Source organism: Cetorhinus maximus, chromosome 6 (genome assembly GCF_964194155.1).
Source record: "Cetorhinus maximus chromosome 6, sCetMax3.hap1.1, whole genome shotgun sequence".
Taxonomy (NCBI): domain Eukaryota; kingdom Metazoa; phylum Chordata; class Chondrichthyes; order Lamniformes; family Cetorhinidae; genus Cetorhinus; species Cetorhinus maximus.
Genome location: NC_135884.1, coordinates 83,350,048 through 83,367,179, shown reverse-complemented (window position 1 = coordinate 83,367,179; position 17,132 = coordinate 83,350,048). Strand labels below are relative to the sequence as shown.

The 17,132-nt window shown below is 46.1% G+C and overlaps 1 protein-coding gene across 4 annotated transcripts in view; it reads left to right on the top strand.

Annotated features, from left to right (window-relative positions):
• st3gal2 (ST3 beta-galactoside alpha-2,3-sialyltransferase 2) overlaps positions 1-17,132 on the top strand; it is a 455,559-nt gene that overhangs the window by 428,501 nt on the left and 9,926 nt on the right. For 3 of the 4 annotated variants that reach the window (XM_078543944.1, XM_078543943.1, XM_078543942.1), the window contains 2 exons: positions 510-689; positions 15,737-15,782. In XM_078543944.1, coding sequence (XP_078400070.1) covers positions 510-689; positions 15,737-15,782 — 226 coding nt within the window. The remainder of the gene's footprint in view (positions 1-509; positions 690-15,736; positions 15,783-17,132) is intronic. The other variant, XM_078543946.1, reaches the window with a different exon arrangement.

Genomic DNA, 17,132 nt, shown 5'->3' with positions numbered 1-17,132 from the left:
CAAACAGGCGGCTTTATCCTGAATGGTGTCGAGCTTCCTGAGTGTTGTTAGAGCTGTACTCATCCAGGCAAGTGGACAGTATCCATCACACTCCTGACATGTGCCTTATAGATGATGGAAAGGCTTTGGGGAGTCAGGAGGTGAGTTATTCACTGAAGAATTCCCAGCCTCTGACCTGCACTTGTAGCACAGTGCTTATCTGGCTGGTACAGTTGTGTTACTGGTCAATGGTGAGCCTCAGGTTGTTGATGGTGGTCGATTCAGAGATGGTCATTGCCTGGCAGTTAAGTGGCACGATTATTGCTTGCCATTTATGAGCCCAAGCTTGATTCAAAACCAAACTTAGCTGATGGAAGGTTTCATGATGGTATATTTTTTGTGACCTCCATGTGAATCATTCCGTGTTATCTAACTCCAGCTTTAGTCTCCCTCTGGCTTTATAGTCAAAGAATTTTTGAGAGCAACTTTCTGGTTGTTATTAGTAAACTCAAAGTGCTCATCTATTACAGAATGAACCAAGCTCCAACGATCGGCTTTGAAGCAGACGTGGGAAGCCGCACAACACATCACTTCATGTACCCAGAGAGTGCAAAAAATCTGCCAGCAAACATCAGCTTTGTCTTGGTTCCCTTTAAGACTTTGGATCTCTTGTGGATCACCAGCGCCCTGTCAATGGGTGAGATCAGATTGTGAGTATAGCCCTAAACTTTCGACTTCCTTTTCCGTATATGCATTTGTATTTGTTACTGATCCTATTCGGTCTCTTAGTATCAAAGCTTTGCAAACCATCCATTACCACACCCAGTGACAGACTTGGATCCGTGTTTCACCATAACAGGATGCATCTCAAAGCCCTCTCTTCAGACACAACTCCAGTTTGGATGATGAAGATCTTTCACTAGTACTGATAATTAGATGTTAACTCTCTGAGTGTCAAGATTGTGAATGTTACTGGTGACAGTAAATGCTAGGGGTCAGTGTGTGATGTTAAACTCCAGGGATCAGTATATGTGCATTGTTTCTGTGCATAATGAAGAAATTGCAGATGAGACCATCACTGATCTCAAGCTGGATGTTCCCTACGTAGCTAATGATCTGTCAAACTCAAACCTACTATTTTTGAATGTGCTGATGGATGTAATCAGATTTTTAGGCAGTGGATGGGAGGAGGAAGTGATATTTTCACCCTGAGTTATTCACTATTTTGGGATAATGTTTTCTATTACTCAAATACACATTGCTACCTCTTAAAACAGCGCACCCTCTTGCAACCCTCATTCCCCCTAGGGCTTACAGGAAAAGTTTTCAACAGTCAAAATAGAACTGAGAATTCAACTTACTTGGAGAGTGCAGTTAACCTGCTAATAAATATTCATTCATCAATAAAGGTGCTTTAAAGTTGTGTTTGAACATTGTTATCTTTGCCTGATTTGAGAGTTTTACAGGGTAGCTCAAGTTAACCTGACCTGAAAGAGGCAGGAACTTCATTAAAATATTGACCCTTATATTGAAATATTGAAACTTGCACTAATGTAATGGGGTACCTGCATCATAGGGCACAAAGAGGAAATTATGGATTAGGTGACTTGTGCCACATCGTAATTTCCTGAGCCTTTTGTGCTGCTTCCCTTATACCTAAAATCATGAGAAGGTAATTATTATGTCTCCAACCCTAAAATAAGCAATGACAATCCCGAATTAACACTACATTTCTTTGCCATTTAGACTTAAGTAATGAACCCTTAGTGATCTGGCAACAGTCTGATTTATTGCTCTAAAACTGTTCTCCTTTATACTTATTTCCAATGCCCAGATAAATTATTTATAACCAGCTTCAGCAACAGGATTTGGGCCAGAAGCATTGCATCTCTACAGTGTTCAGTGTGTGCTTGGAAGAGCAATTAAAAACATTAATGTTTGCTTTATCTAAAGATATCACTACCCTCTCTTTGATTTTTGGTGCATGAGTGGGAATAGTGGACACAGCCCTGAGCCTTCTGATCCATGCTGAATTGCATCAGCCAGGAACACTGCTGCAAGATGATCAGATCTAAGTTACTGTGACTGCGTACACTTGCAATTGGCAATTGACAAATAATTGACAATTGACTAGCAATTGGGTTTGACAATTGACTAGTAACTGGAACTCCAGACATTGCCTTTCCATGAATGAAAAACATATACTTCTGACTTTTTCCTCCTTTGTTTATAGTATTTCTAGCTCCTGTTGGAGTAGAAATTGGAACAGGGACTGGCTGAACTGTTTACCTCATGCGGGAAATCTGCTTCCTGATGGACTATCTATGGATTTGACTTCTGCTTCCTTCGCTTAGCTGGGGTTTTCCTCTATCTTAGCTTCTATTAATTTCATTACATCCATTATTAATGTGAAACCATTTACCGATATTAGAGTCTTCTTTAGTGCTTGTATCTACCAATGCCCCACTTGCTACAGAAATTACGACATTTTCAACTGACCAAACAAAGACAACAGGCTAGAATTTGGTCTGCCCTGGTTTTTGTGGTTGTGATTTGTGACCTGTCCCCACCTGTTCAAATTGAGGAGGGCAGAGTGCAGTTTTCCTTTACCCATCTCATATGGCTAATCGTAAAATTGGGCCAAGCAACTCCTGCTCTGCTCTGTTGCTCTCGATGCTGCATGCAGTGTCTGCACACAACAAAGGGGAACGACAGCATTGTTTGGCAATCATGTGCTCCAGGCAACCTGCTCCTTTTAAAGGCCCTTTACCTATTGAAGGGAGGATGCACACCCGAAATTGTGGCTAATGAAAAATCATTCTGGAAAATTGGAAGGGTGTCTCAGCAGGCATGCGAGAGGCCTCCCCACTTTAGTGACGCCACACTGACTGCCCTGGTCACTGAGTTGGGCTCTGGAAAGTAGGCGATGTTTCCCCAGGTGGGAAAGAAGCTCTCAAGACACAGCCTGAAGAGGGAATGGGAGCACTTTGCCCAGTGAGTGGTGAGTGTCAGGAGTCTGGCACTATGGAAGTGTAGGAAATGGTTAATATTTATCCCTAAACCAACTTCACTAAATGTGGGATAAAACAAAATGCTGGAAAACTCAGCAAGTCTGGCAGCATCTGTGGAGACCGAGCTCAATAGCGAAATTGGCAGTACTGGTGTGTATAGACAGGAAATGTACTTGGTCAGATAACATTCAGCCCTTCAGCAATTCTGCTGACTGGATAGTGGGCAGTTAGGAGTTATATAGGAAGTAAAAGAATAGTCGCCCCTTGAGTGGCTCCAATCACTTCTCTCTCAAAAACACCATATTTGAATAAAAAACTGGCATGAAAGACTGATTAGTCTCAGGACCTGATGGTTTCCACTGTGGGGTTTTAAAGGAAGCAGATGAGGAAATTACAGAATCTTTAACCATAGGGCGGAATCGCCCCAGATTTGCGCTAAGTTGCGATAGTGGACATGAAAAATGGCATTTTACCTGCTGGTTGCAATGGCGGGGTTTTGCGCTGTATCGTTCACTTCCTAGCTCATTAATTATGCAGCCAAAGGAAACACGCCGTCTCACTGGCGGGTGGCCTCTGAACCGCCCGCCATGCTGTTACCTCACCATTTCCTCACTCCAGGTGCCATATCTAAATTGCAGCCGCGCACACAGTTCTCAATGCTTGCAGCCCAGGACTGCTGCAGTGAAGACATGGCCCTGAGAGCTGGGAAGAGCTCAGTGACCCATCACTGGAATGCCTTTTGGAGGCCCGCCGTGATGTCCTCCATCCCGCTATGGCCATAGGATGTCAGCAATCTCACCACTCCTGATTGGGAGGCGGTGGCAATGGTGGTCAGTGCCAATGCTGCACAGAAGAGGTTGGCCATCCAGTGCAGAAAGCGGATGAATCCATGCTGCCAGAGTAAGACAACCACCTTATCACTCTAAATTCACACACTCACAAGGCCATCACACATTCACTGGCATCTCACTCACTGCCATCTCAAGAGACATCACCACTCACTCTTTCACACACACCCTCACATCTCCATCTGGCCTCATCCCCCCTGGAGACTGCCTCCTCAGCCATCACCATCTTGAGGCCACTTGCACAGATAAACATATGCCCCCCCACACACACCTGAGGATACCCCCATTCCCCAGTATAGCCCTCGCCCTGCAGCCTCTTCCCTTGCCTGAGGCCACTTCTCACCCATTCCCAAGCAAACCCTAGTTGAAAGCCTAGTTGCAGTCGTTGAAAAGCCATCCTGCCTTATGGCTGGTCTGGTAGGTCTCCAGATGAGATGAGGCCAGATCGAGATATGAGGGTGTGTGTGAAAGAGTGAGTGGTGATGTCTCTTGAGATGGCAGTGAGTGAGATGCCAGTGAATGTGTTTATTTGGACTTCCAGAAGGCATTTGATAAGGCTTCAGATGGGAGACTGTTAGCTAAAATTTAAAGTAATAGAACTGAAGGAAAATTACAGACCTGCTTAGAGGATTGGTTAAGTAATAGAAGACAGAACAAGGACGTAACTTGAATTGGAAGGAAGTGACTAGTTGTGCCTCATAAGGTTTTGTGCTGGAGTCTCAGCTGGTCTTTGCATAAATGTATATTTATTAATGACTTGGATAACTTTGCCAATATCACATAGATTCATGGTGCATGGGCGGCAGCATAAAATTAAAAAGAGACATTGATGGATTAAGTGAGTGGACAAAACTGGCAGATGGATTTCATTGCAAGTAGATGTGGTATCATCTATTTTGGAACAAAGAAGGATTGACCTGAATTTTATTTAAATGGCGACGTGAAGGTCCAAAAAAATGTAAGTGTCCAGGTACACAGATCGCTAAAATATAGTAATCAGGTATAAAAATTAATCAAAAAGGCTAATGGAATATTAGCCCTCTAGTTATAAAGGCTAGAATTTAAAGGGGAGGATGTTTTGCTGCAGCTATACAAAGCCCCGGTTAGACCACATCTGGAGCACTATGCACAGTTATCGACATTACACCTTAGAAAGGATATATTAACCTTGGAATAAGTGCAGCGCAGATTCACCAGAATGTTACCAGGGTTCCAAGCGTTAGATTATGAGGCAAGATTACATAATTAGACTTGTATTCACTAGAATGTAGGTGGTTAAGGGTGATTAAATTGAGAATTTTTAGACTTGAAAGGGATTAATAGGTTAGATAGAGAATTATTTTCCACTATAGCCGGACAAGGGGAGATAACCTTACAATCCAAGCTGGACTATTTAGGATAAAGTTAGGAAACACTTCATGCAGAGTGATAGAAGTGTGGAACTCTGTTCCACAAAAAGCAGTTGATGCTAGCTAATTAATCATGCCAAATCTGAAATCTTTGCTGACTAAATTTATTAAGGCAGGTGGTGGAGTTAAGGTACCTACCAGTCTTGATCTCATTAAATGGAAGTCCAAGCTCAGGGGCTGAATGGCTTACTTATGTTCCAAATTTTACCAACAACAACTTGCATTTATATAGTGCCTTTAACGTAGTGAACCACTCCTGAGTGGTTCAGTAGAGTGTTATCAAACAAAATTTGATACTGACCAACAAATATGGGGCAGAATTTTTCATCCTGAGGGCAGGCGCGCACCCAACCTGAACAGGAGTAAAATATTGCGCGATGACGTCAGACGAGTGTCCCAACGTCATCGTGCACTTGTGCGATATTTCACTTGGCAGGTACGCGCAGGTCCCGGAGTGGTGCCTGCCATTAATTAAGCAGACTCTTAAGGCCCTTAACAGCTCCATTGACTGTGATTTTTCATTGCGCATGCAATTTTCTGCTCGTCACACTGTCACTGTGCATGCCAGGCACCCTGGTGAGACAACGGAGATCTGCATCATGGCGTCCTCGTCTTCCAATGATCAACGGAGACTCCAGGTGCTCACATCAATGAAAAGACTACACTAGAATGGTTGCACAAACCAAAATTCTCCCCTTTGTGCACTGCGCTCTTACCTTCACCTGGCACCCCAGCCTCTCCACACCTGGTTGCATGTGGGGCTCTCGAGCTCTAGGGCGTCTTGCTCGTACCTCGAGAGAATTAGGAGGCTAAAGGGGCCTCTGCCGGCCCATGACCTTTCTATATTGTTGTGGGCCATTTTCTCCTCCAACAACAGAGGAGCATTGATTAGTCCACTCTGTACATGCAGCACCACTGAAGCCTGGCCAACCCCAAGTGAGTAGTACCTGGCAGGGCAAATCCAAGTCATGGGTCTCAAGCCACAAGCCACAAGGCACTCAGTCCAAGCAGCCAGGGCTCACCCCTTGGCCAGCTCCTATATGATTGGCAGTTGGCACTCAGACTGTAGCACCCCTGAGGTCACGGGGGGACTGCATGACCTTAACACCTCTGCACACTGACCCATGCCAACATGGTACCCTTCCTGAGCACAGCAGGTCATTGAAACACTTCCAGCACTGCAGTCAGGAGCGCTGCACCATATCATGGCTGCTGACCAACGTTGCCACCTCCTCCCATGCCCTCTTGGTGAGGCATGGTGGCCTCCTCCTCCCATCCCTGGGGACAAGGGTGTCCCTCCTGGCAGCCACCTCCTCCAGGAGAACGGCGAGGCACTCATCAGAGAAATGGGGCCAAGTGCCCACCCGACCTGCCCTCCTGCCTGCCGTGTCCAACTGCACTCTGGTCCATAGTGCAACTCAGGGAATGTCCTCCGTGGCAGCCTTCCAGGGGCTGCCTGGGGCACTTTTAAACCGGCCACCGGGTCACCATTGGACCCAGTGGCCGAAGACAAAATCCTGCCCATGAAGACAGGTAACAAAGGTAGGTTTTAAAGTGTCCAATGGAAGAAAAGGGGCAGAGATTTAGGGAGAGAACTGCAGACCTTAAGAACTGGACAACTGAAGGCACAGACACCAATGGTGGATCACAAGAAGCCAGTATTGGACGAGTGCAAGATTGTGGAGGGTTGTGGGCCTGAAAGAGGTTACAGAGACAGGAAAGGACGAGGCCGTGTAGTGATTTGAAAACAAGGATGAGAATTTTAAAATGAAATGGGGCAAGGCCATTAGGGGAACTCCGGACAGGACGATATTTCAACCTCAGCATCCCTTATCCTTCTAAAACAAAGAATGGACTGGGTTGACTGGCCAATTAATTTTCCTTTGCTAACCTGAAGGATTTTGAATTCTATCAACAAAATGAAAGACAAAACGCCATGAATAAGTTTCTTACAAATAACTTCTTTACCCAAAATGTGATAACAAGTTCTACATGGAGTAGCTGAGGTGAATTGCAAAGATACATTTAAGGGAAAGCTGGTTAAGTACATGGGAGAGAATTTAATAGGTTATGTTGGTAGGATGGGAGGAGGTTTTTGTGACCGAATATATATATTATATATATTGCTATACACTGGTATAGGCCAATTAGGCTGAATGGCCTGCTTCTGCGCTGTAAAATTCTGTGCAATTTTATATACATAATTAAACTAAAAGTGACCTTGCCAGATTGTTAAGTGTTGCATGTAATGCCATTGTGATCTTTATTCTTATTATGGCTGAGTGCATAGACAGTTTTTTACTTGGCTTGTTTAGTCTCCTTGCCTTTAGTAAGTTCACTTGCAACACTAGTGATGCCACAAAAACATTTCCATAACAGGTTAAATGTTTAAGCTTTCAATGTGCAACTCAATGGACAGATGCACCATCCTGTGTGGTACTGAGCCACAGCCCTCAAGTTGGTTCATATTAGCTTGGCAGCAGCTGGGGTGTTACAATAGGGAGAAGCAAATCAGCCAGGGTTTCTGGTGCTGATCACTATTAAGAATCGCGTTCTGGAAAGTGCTTATGTATAAACCTTAATGTGAGCACAACTCGACTGTGATGCTTACAAAATCAAACAGCCGATCAAAATTCGCTGTTTAGGGTCTTCTATAATTCATGACCATTTTAGTAAACTACTTGAGTGCTGTTTCCTATCCAGATTCAGTGGCTTGAGGAGAAGAGGTGAGAAAATGGAGGACAGTGACTGTGTTTACAGGTGGCTGTATAACAAACATTAGTACCATGAATATTGTTTACTCTCACAAGACAATACAGCCCACCGTATAATTAACATTAAAATATTATACTTAAGCATAAATTCATACTTTACGTTGCTTCACAAATCATTTCATTCCTGCATATTTCAGCTTAAGTGCCTCAATTCTACGTTCCAAATGCATAATTTGCATATTTATGAATATCAATTAATGACACAAAACAGACGGACATTTTCAATGATTTGATTTAACTGCCAAGCATCAAAACTCCTGCCTTTTAACAATCCTTCTTCTTGTCGGTTTGTGAATGTGAGCAGAAAGTGACATCGCTGAAGTAAAGGCACGGATTCCAGGTTGTGGTTTCTTGGGCTGCTGCAGCAGTGAAGACATGGGGATTGCTCTTATTGGTCCAATTGTTGGGGATGGGAACAATGGGGGGTAGCACCACACTAACATTTGACAGTCTACATTCACAGAGGAGGAATAACCACTTGCACGAAGGCTAATTTCATCCTGGAACTATCCTGAAACAGTCAGCATCTGGAGTGGATAGAGGAGAAATCACAAGGGAACAAATCATAAATCCTTATCATTCTAATGTCTAACACTGGTTGGTTGAAGTTTGCAAGGGATTGCCATTGGGTGGAATTTTCCCCCCATTGCTCTAAGTGCGGGCGTGGGCATGAAAAATGACAATGGCGGTTTTCTGCTCTGTATTTTCTGCTCCCCACTGTATTAATTATGCAAGCACGGGAAACATACTGGACCACTGGCGGGTGGTCTCTGATTCGTCTGCCCTGTTGTCAGTTCACCGCTTCCTCACTCCGAGCACCATGTTTAAAGCGCAGCTGGTCACGGCCTTCTCAATGTCTGCAGCACAGGACTGTTCCACTGACAACATGGCCTCGAAACCCAAGATGATGGCAGCCCCCAAATTCAGTGATGCCTCACTGGAGCACCTGCAAGGCGCAGTCGAGGACGCCACCATGTCCTCTATCCCCGCTCTGTCCGCAGGAGGTCTGGAAAAGTGACCAATTCGGCTTGGAAGGCAGTGGCAGCAGTGGTCAGTGCCAACACAGTATAGAAGAGGTCAGACAACCAGTGCAGGAAGAGGATGAATGATCTCATCCGTGTCACCAGGATAAGTCAACCATCTCATCACTCTCAACTTAAACAATCACAAGCCCATCACATATTCACTGGCATCTCACTCACTGCCAGCTCAAGGTTATCACCACTCACTCTCTCACACATGCCTTTACATCTCCATCTGGCCTCAACTCTTCTGGAACTTGCGTCCTCACCCCGTCCATGGCTCCATTTACCACCCACACATGCCAGGCATCCTTGTCATATGCCCTGGCATGCATCTTGCTCACATTCTCTCCATCTGACTTTCGTCAGGACAGGCTCATGCACAATCTCAAGGAGAGCTCTCAGACCATGGGTTGAGTGCTAGAAATCAAGGTCCTCTCTCAGTTCAAAAACCAAGCCACAGAGATGACTAGAGAGGACATTGGCCATGCCTGCACCGATGGTGAGGTGGTTAGGGATCCTGCACCAGCTCATCTTTCAGACAACCATACTGTGAGAGCGTTCTCCTGATTTAGAGTCGACTGCCATGCACTAATTATCTCTCCTTTCTTTCACATAGGAAAGCTCCCGAGCGCATCCACAAGCCAGGCTCTCAGCTCCAGCACCAACGACACTTTGGATGAGGAACATGAGCACACCACAGCAGAAAACCCAACACAGTGCTCACCCACACCCTCCACCAGCGCAGGACACACATCTCAGTTTGACCTAGTTCTAGAGCAGGCTCGGGGTCACAACCTACTGAGCATAGCACACGATCTGGTCCACAGCAAGCAGAAGAAGGGATATCCAAGGTCGCCAGCACTCAGAGAACTGCTGGAGGCCAGGATTCTACTAAGTCCGAGTCAGATGATGAGCCTTCGGACCCGATCCTAAATCAGTTGCTGGAGCTGCAGCGACCATCATGGGAGCATTCCTCAGATTGCAACAGATGATGGAGGAGTTCTTCCACCTTCAGTCTGAGATGATAGTGCCGGCATGCCAACTCAGCGAGGTCAACACTGGTCGGATGCTGAGTGCCATGTAGACCTTGGTCCAGGACATGGTCTGTGCAGGAGCAGCACTACATCACTGTAGCCCTTGGTGGCCATGTGAGGTCAAGGGGGGTACGGGGCACCTCTATTTCACTCCAGCTGCCCCTTCTCCTCAAGGAGTCAGCCAGGGGCCCTCGAGCACCAATAGGGAGGAGGACCAGCAGCTGCACACCCCAGGACCATCCAGCTAGGTGACTCCAGGGCTCTCCGGCTGATGCAAGTCCCCTCCCCCTGTGACCCCATCACCTCCAGCTCCACAGGCCGAGGAGGGTGCACCTGTCCCACAGCCGGACACCCAAAGCAGGCTGGGGCCCTCCAGATATCGGCCCTCCAGAGGACACCATCCAAAGTCATCGCACACAATAGGGCATAGCAGTCAGCAGGCTGCCTCCACCTCCACTGTGGATACCAGGGAAACAGGGAAAGTTAAAAAGATTTAGGAGCACAATCATAGCACGGGTGTTCACAACATGTATATAATGTACACAAATGTAAGTAGAATCACACCCATTTCACATCTCTTGTGTATGCCTCCTTTTTATGATGAGCTGTGTTGCTGTCAATTAGGTGTGATACCATGGTGCCTTCCCCCCACTTATCGCTGATTCTTTTTTTTATTCATTCACTGGACGTGGGCTTCGCTGGCTGGGTCAACATTTATTTTCCATCCCTAGTTGCCCTTGAGAAGGTGGTGGTGAGCTGCTTTCTTGAACCACTGCAGTCCATGTGGTGTCGGTACACCCACAGTGCTGTTAGTGAGGGAGTTCCAGAATTTTGACCCGGCGACAGTGAAGGAACGGCGATATATTTCCAAGTCAGGATGGTAAATGACTTAGAGGGGAACTTCCAGGTGGTGGTGTTCCCATTTATCTGCTGCCCTTGACCTTCTAGGTGGTAGTGGTCGTGGGTTTGGAAGGTGCTGCCTTAGCAGATGTCGCTAGCATGGGCCTCTCATCTATGTAGTGTGATTCCATATCATCACAGTGTGTGGCCCTTTTCCAGATCATTCTCGATATCAATGATGCCTCAACTTTAATGTCAAGTGTGCTTGTGGAACAAACCCCGTTCACGTGCTTTGCAGGGTCATGTTTATTCTTGGCTGTGTATGATTGAGGCAGAGGTGTTCTCCTATCTCAGCTGCATTCATAAAAGGTGAAAGTGTAGTTTACAAGGAGAGATGTGTTCATACATGAAGAAGGATCATATATCGTGCAACTCCATGACCTGAATGTCACGCTTGGCAGGTCCAGAAGCAGACGCAAAATGCACTTCCACCCGCGATCGGCCTTCGAACGCAATTTCACGCTGGCTGGCCAATTAGTGGCCAGTCAACACGAAACATGCGCTGAGAAAGCCTCAGTGCTGCCAAGGGGAGCGGGAAGAGGGCAGGCACCAACAAAAATGAGGGTGCAGGTGGGCGTTTTTAGCGAGTTCCCTGAAGGCAGACAGCTGTTGTGGAGCTGCCTCAGGGAGCTGCAGACCAGAACAGATTAAATTACAAGAAAAAAATACACCAAACTGTGTCTGTTCGACGCATTCAAGCATATGACAGCAGAACTCAAAAATCGTCAGTCCCCAGATATCTCTTTTTATTATATTTCACCCTGGACATTTCATCCCACCCTTGTATGAGGTTTTGTTAAAAGCGGGCTGTCCGCCTGTCCATTTTGCCCTTGCGACAAGTGTGAAATCGCACAGGCAACGTAAAATCATGGATAATAGGATTTTAAATGGCCTTAATTAGCCCTTTAATTATCGGTAGGCGTGGCTCCGACTCCTGCACATGCCCACTGACCTCAATATTGCTCACGTGCACGATGATGTCAGGGCGTACGCCCAAAGTCCTTTCGCGTAATTTCACGTCCATTTGGGCCGGATGTGCCTGCCCGATCAATGTAAAATTCTGGCCCATGTGCTCGCTGTCTCTCAGCAGGGTTTTCATGCTATGAGCCGAAATTCAGAGCTTGTGTGCACTGCTATCAGCCAACTGTGTTTCCACTTTCAGAGTGTACATCTGCTAAGCTCATCAATAAGTGGGAGGACTTTGCCACCTCAAGATGACGAAGCTGTGCCGCATTATTGTCCTGGCACTCAAACATCCAACCTTGAGCGTCTCTCACCCTGTAGTTGTGTCTATTGCAGGGACAGGGCTCTCGTCACAAAGTCAGGATGCAACGTTGTGCATCCCCTCACCTAAGCACTCGCCAAGGTCACTGATGCTAATTCTAAATGATGATTTCTGGTGGGCAATAGAGCCTTTGAGCATGCACTGGAAGCGCACATGGTTGCTTTAGACAATGTGGAGGGGAGTAATGGGAGCCAGGATGTACTGAAGCTGAAGTGTGCTCTTTATTAGCACTGACATGTGCCCTTGAGGGTTTCATGGTGCCTGAACATTTTGACTTGGCAAGGGCCAGGGCTGGTCATGAGGGCACAATGTCTGCGTTAAAGAGAAGACATTTTCTGTCTGGAAGGCAAGTGTTTGGTGTCATCATGCTCAGGTGGTCTGCATCCATATTAAGTTGAGGATAAATACAGCCCAGGATCCCTAAGTGAGAGTGCCAGGTGTCAGTGGGATTGAGAAGATTGCAGCACAGGCGCCTGAGTCATCTTTAAATGGATTCACAGCAGCGGAATATCATTGGCTGCCTTGTCCCAAGTGTGAATTATCTGACTCACCATCGACGTTACATAGAGTGCATTGTTCTGTTGCAATAGATGGATCTCCTTGAGGAGCCTTGTCAGATTGAAGGCATACAGTTATGAACTCACTGAGGATCATGCAACATCTCCTGCCTCTTGTAAGCTGCCGTTGCGACTGGGATGCTGGAGAGACACTTGAAGAGGCAGCACCTTCTGACACCTGATGTCTGGTCGCCATCCTCCAGTTAGCACCTCATCTCAGCATCAACACATGCTGCCGAGGGTTCATCATCGTTCAAAGGATCAGGACAATGTGAGCCTGATGTGTAACTATTCACTTTCGTATTGAAGTGCATGGGTGAAATGAGAGGAATAGCAACGGTGGTGTTCATTCTGACCCATGATGGAGGGCACTTGTCCAAGGGGGTACTCCCCACAACACGTCATCTTCCTGGTGGAATTGGTGGCAATAAGGGCCTCATGCACACGCTTGCCTCATCTGGCCCATTTTGTGGCCTCTTCCCCTGCAGCCTCGACTTCCTCGAACTCATCACCCTCATCCTCTTAGAGTTCCTCCTAATTAGAGGAGACATGCAGTTTCTCCATCTCATCATCTGACAAGTCCACCCCTCTTTGCAGCGCCAGGTTATGCAGCACGCAGAAAGCCACAGTAATCCGTGAGACCCTCTGGTGACTGTATTGGAGTGCTCCACCAGATCTGCCAGGCATTGGAATCACATCTTTAGGATGTCTATGGTATGCTCCACCTATGCTCGGGTAGCGGCATGAGCTTTGTTGTACCTTCTCTCTGCTGGAGTCTGAGGCCGCTGCACAGGCGTCATTAGCCACACCCTTGGATACCCGAACAATGCCTTTTCCCCATCTGTAGGCTGCAGATGCCTCCCCTGATTGAGTGTGCCATCTGTGGCCCATTATGATGCAAGAAACCTCACGGACCAAGGCGCGTGATGTTACAGCTACACTCTGCTGGGCGTGACTGAGATTGGCCTGACATGCCCTCCCCCTCCCTGGACTAGGACAAGGACAGTCTTTGCGAGCTCAACAATGTAAACTGAAGCGCTTCTTCACTCAGCGCTGCTCCCATTCTGGCCCCAAGTGGTTTCTGTTAATCTGTAACATTCTCTCTCCCCATCCTGGCGCTGAGGAGGCTAACCCCCCAGCATCCTCCCCCCAGTCATGTGTCTGAGTGCAACCTTCCCAACTCATACCTCCCAGTTAGAGCCCTAGCCCTTCAGTCCCCTCTCCTGCCTGAGGCCAGTTTCCTCCTTCCCCACTACACCCCAAGCACTACAGTCCATTAAAAGCCACCCCTGCCTCACCACTGGTCTGGTAGGTGGAGACTTGCCTGTGACAACCCCCTGAAAGCGATGTGGTGCTGCCTGCGAAGCCTGGTGCTGATTCCTGTGAGTGCTGCGTGATGCAAGGTCAGTAAACTAACCTCGAAGCCACAAGTGAAGTGCAGGTTGCCAGGTGCATGTCACTTATGTACCATTGTGAAACACTTCATTCTAATTGCATGCTGATGTGCCGGGATGATCCAGCGTGGGGAGATGATTCCGGCATGGAGTCCTTATACTGAAATGCAAATGTATTGAAATTACATTCCAGAATTGCCGCGATGTGTAACCCGGCCCGCCATTGACAGCTGGAGCACAAAATCGTGACCTGGTTTTACAATGACATAAAACCAATTTTTGGCATTCTCACGTTAGTTTACTAGATTGATATCTGGAATGGATGGGTTATCTTATGAGGAAAGGTTGGATGACTGGGCTTGTTTCCACTGGAGTTTAGAAGAGTGAGGGGTGATTTGATTGAAGTATATAAGATCCTGAACGGCCTTGACAAAGTGGACGTGGAAAGGATGTTTCCTCTTGTGGGTGAGTCCAGACCTGTTTTAAAATTAGCAGTTGCCCTTTTAGGACAGAGATGAGGAGAATTTTTTTCTCTCAGAGGGTTGTGCGACTTTGGAGCTCTCAGCCTCAGAAGGTAGTGGAAGCGGGGTCACTGAATATTTTTTAAGGCAGAGGTAGAGAGATTCTTGTTAGGCAAGGGAATCAAAGGTTATCGGGTTAGATGGCAATGTGAAAATCGAAACAGAAGAAGATCAGCCATGATCTTATTGAATGGCAGAACAGGCTCGAGGGGCCGAATGGTCTACTCCTGTTCCTATTCCTTACACTCTTTTCTGTTTCCACCTGCCATGACGTCTGCCACGAATGGGAGCAGAAAATCCCTAACATTTTTTTGCTATGTCCTCTAACTAGACACGATCAAGGCTAGAGGTGGGCACTTGGCTTAAATTCGCTCAAAATCTAGACTGAATCTGGTCCAGAATCACCCAAATACTGTCTGTCAGGGGCCTATATGCTTTAATTGCTACAGTGACTCACATACAGGCTCTCCTAAGACAAGTATGTTTCTCCAAATGACTCCTATCCCTAACAGTACTCTCCATTCATACTGCTGGTTTTCTCAAGCTGCCTATTTAATTAGAGCTGTTAATCTTCTATTCCCCCTGTTTCACTGGAAATAGTAATATTTTGGCATCAGTACAGTGCCTTCCCCCACTGACCTGGTGCATATAGCAAGAAGTCACACGGACCAGAGAGGCACAGGTTCCATTGCCAGTCAGCACTGAGTGCATTGTGGTGGGAAACACTGGTGTATAGCTAATGGGTGAAGACAAGATTGAACTTGACTGTGGTGCCATCCACAGTCAAATATCCTGCTGACACTCATTGTCTCAGCCCACACATGAAGAATGGCCACTTGAGTAAGGTATCAGAGAGCTGGTAGTTCCAGCAGAACAGCCCTAACAATAGTCAGCACTTATAGGATGATAAAAACTGGGGGCACTTTATAATAAAAACCTCTTCTTCAGAGATTCAGGATTCAGCTTCTCTTGACCTGTCTGTGTTTCTATTATTTGCAGCACCTATGCACCGGTCAAACAGTTTCTACGAGTGGATAAAGACAAGGTGAGTCAGAGTCTAGTATTGCATTTTTATTGGGACATTGGATGACAAAAATAAGGTGCAGCTGGAGGTAATTATTGGAAGGACTTGAGGCTCCAAACTATACCCGAATGGTTGGTGCCAGCAGAGAAAATTTTGGAATGATTATAACCAGGTTTCATTGAATCTAATATAGGCTTCAGGAAAGGAGAGGGACAGTGCAAACATTGTAGCTAAGGAGGAGGAGTATAAAATATTCATTGGGATAAACATAGTGAGAAAGAAAATATTAAGCGGTTTAACATCATTGAAAATGGTTAAACTGCCAGGCTGGAATTAAATGTATCCCAGCCTATTAAAAGAAACAAGAGAGGAAATGGTGGAAACTCTGACAGTTATTTCCAATCCTCTCTGGCCGAAGGTGTGGTGCCAGAGGACCAAAGGAACGCTTATGTTATACCAATGTTTATAAAGGCAGAAAGGCATAGACCAGGTCATTACAGGTCAGTTAGCCTGACCTCAGTGGTGGGAAAATTATTGGAAAAAGTTCTGAGGCACAGTATTAATCATCATATGTTTTCTTTGGAACAGAGATGGCTGAGGGAAGATTTAATAGAGGTGTTTAAAGTTGATAGATCGAGATAGAGTGGGTAGGAAGGTCCTATTTCTCTTAGCAGAGAGGTTAGTAACAAGGGTGCATAGATTTAAAGTAATTGGCAGAAGGATTAGATTGAAGTTGAGGAGAAATCTTTTCACCCAGAGGTTGGGGGTCTGGAACTCACTACCTGAAAGGGTGATAGAGGCAGAAATTCACAGCCCATTTAAAAAGTACTTGGATATGCAATTGAAGCGTTGTAAACTAGAAGGCTATGGACCAAGAGCTGGAAACAGGGATGAGGCTGGATAGCTCTTTTTCAAGTGACACAGGCATGATGGACTGAATGGCCTCCTTGTGTGCCTTAACTTTCTAATCCTGATTAAGCAAGTAATGGTTAAGTCTATGTTTGAATTCTTATGTATTACGGAATGGTTAGTTACAGGCAACAGCATTTTGGGAGACAATCTACATGTGAAGGACCTAGTAATGGAATAATTATATTTATTTTAAAAAACTGTACTTTGATCTGCTTCTATTCCCATCCACTAAATGCATGCAGCCCAGTGTACACCCAGAGCTGGGGAGCATGTAACAATTTCATCTCACAATAGGGAGCTCCTGACCATAGTAAGGCATTTGCAGAAACGTTTTTACTGGCAGCCGTCAAACACCTTGCAGGTCAGAATTCCATATTATCTGACTGGCCTGGATTTAAACATAGATCAGAGAATCAAAAGGGCAATGTTAATCCACGGTACAATTCAGTGCCCTGGACA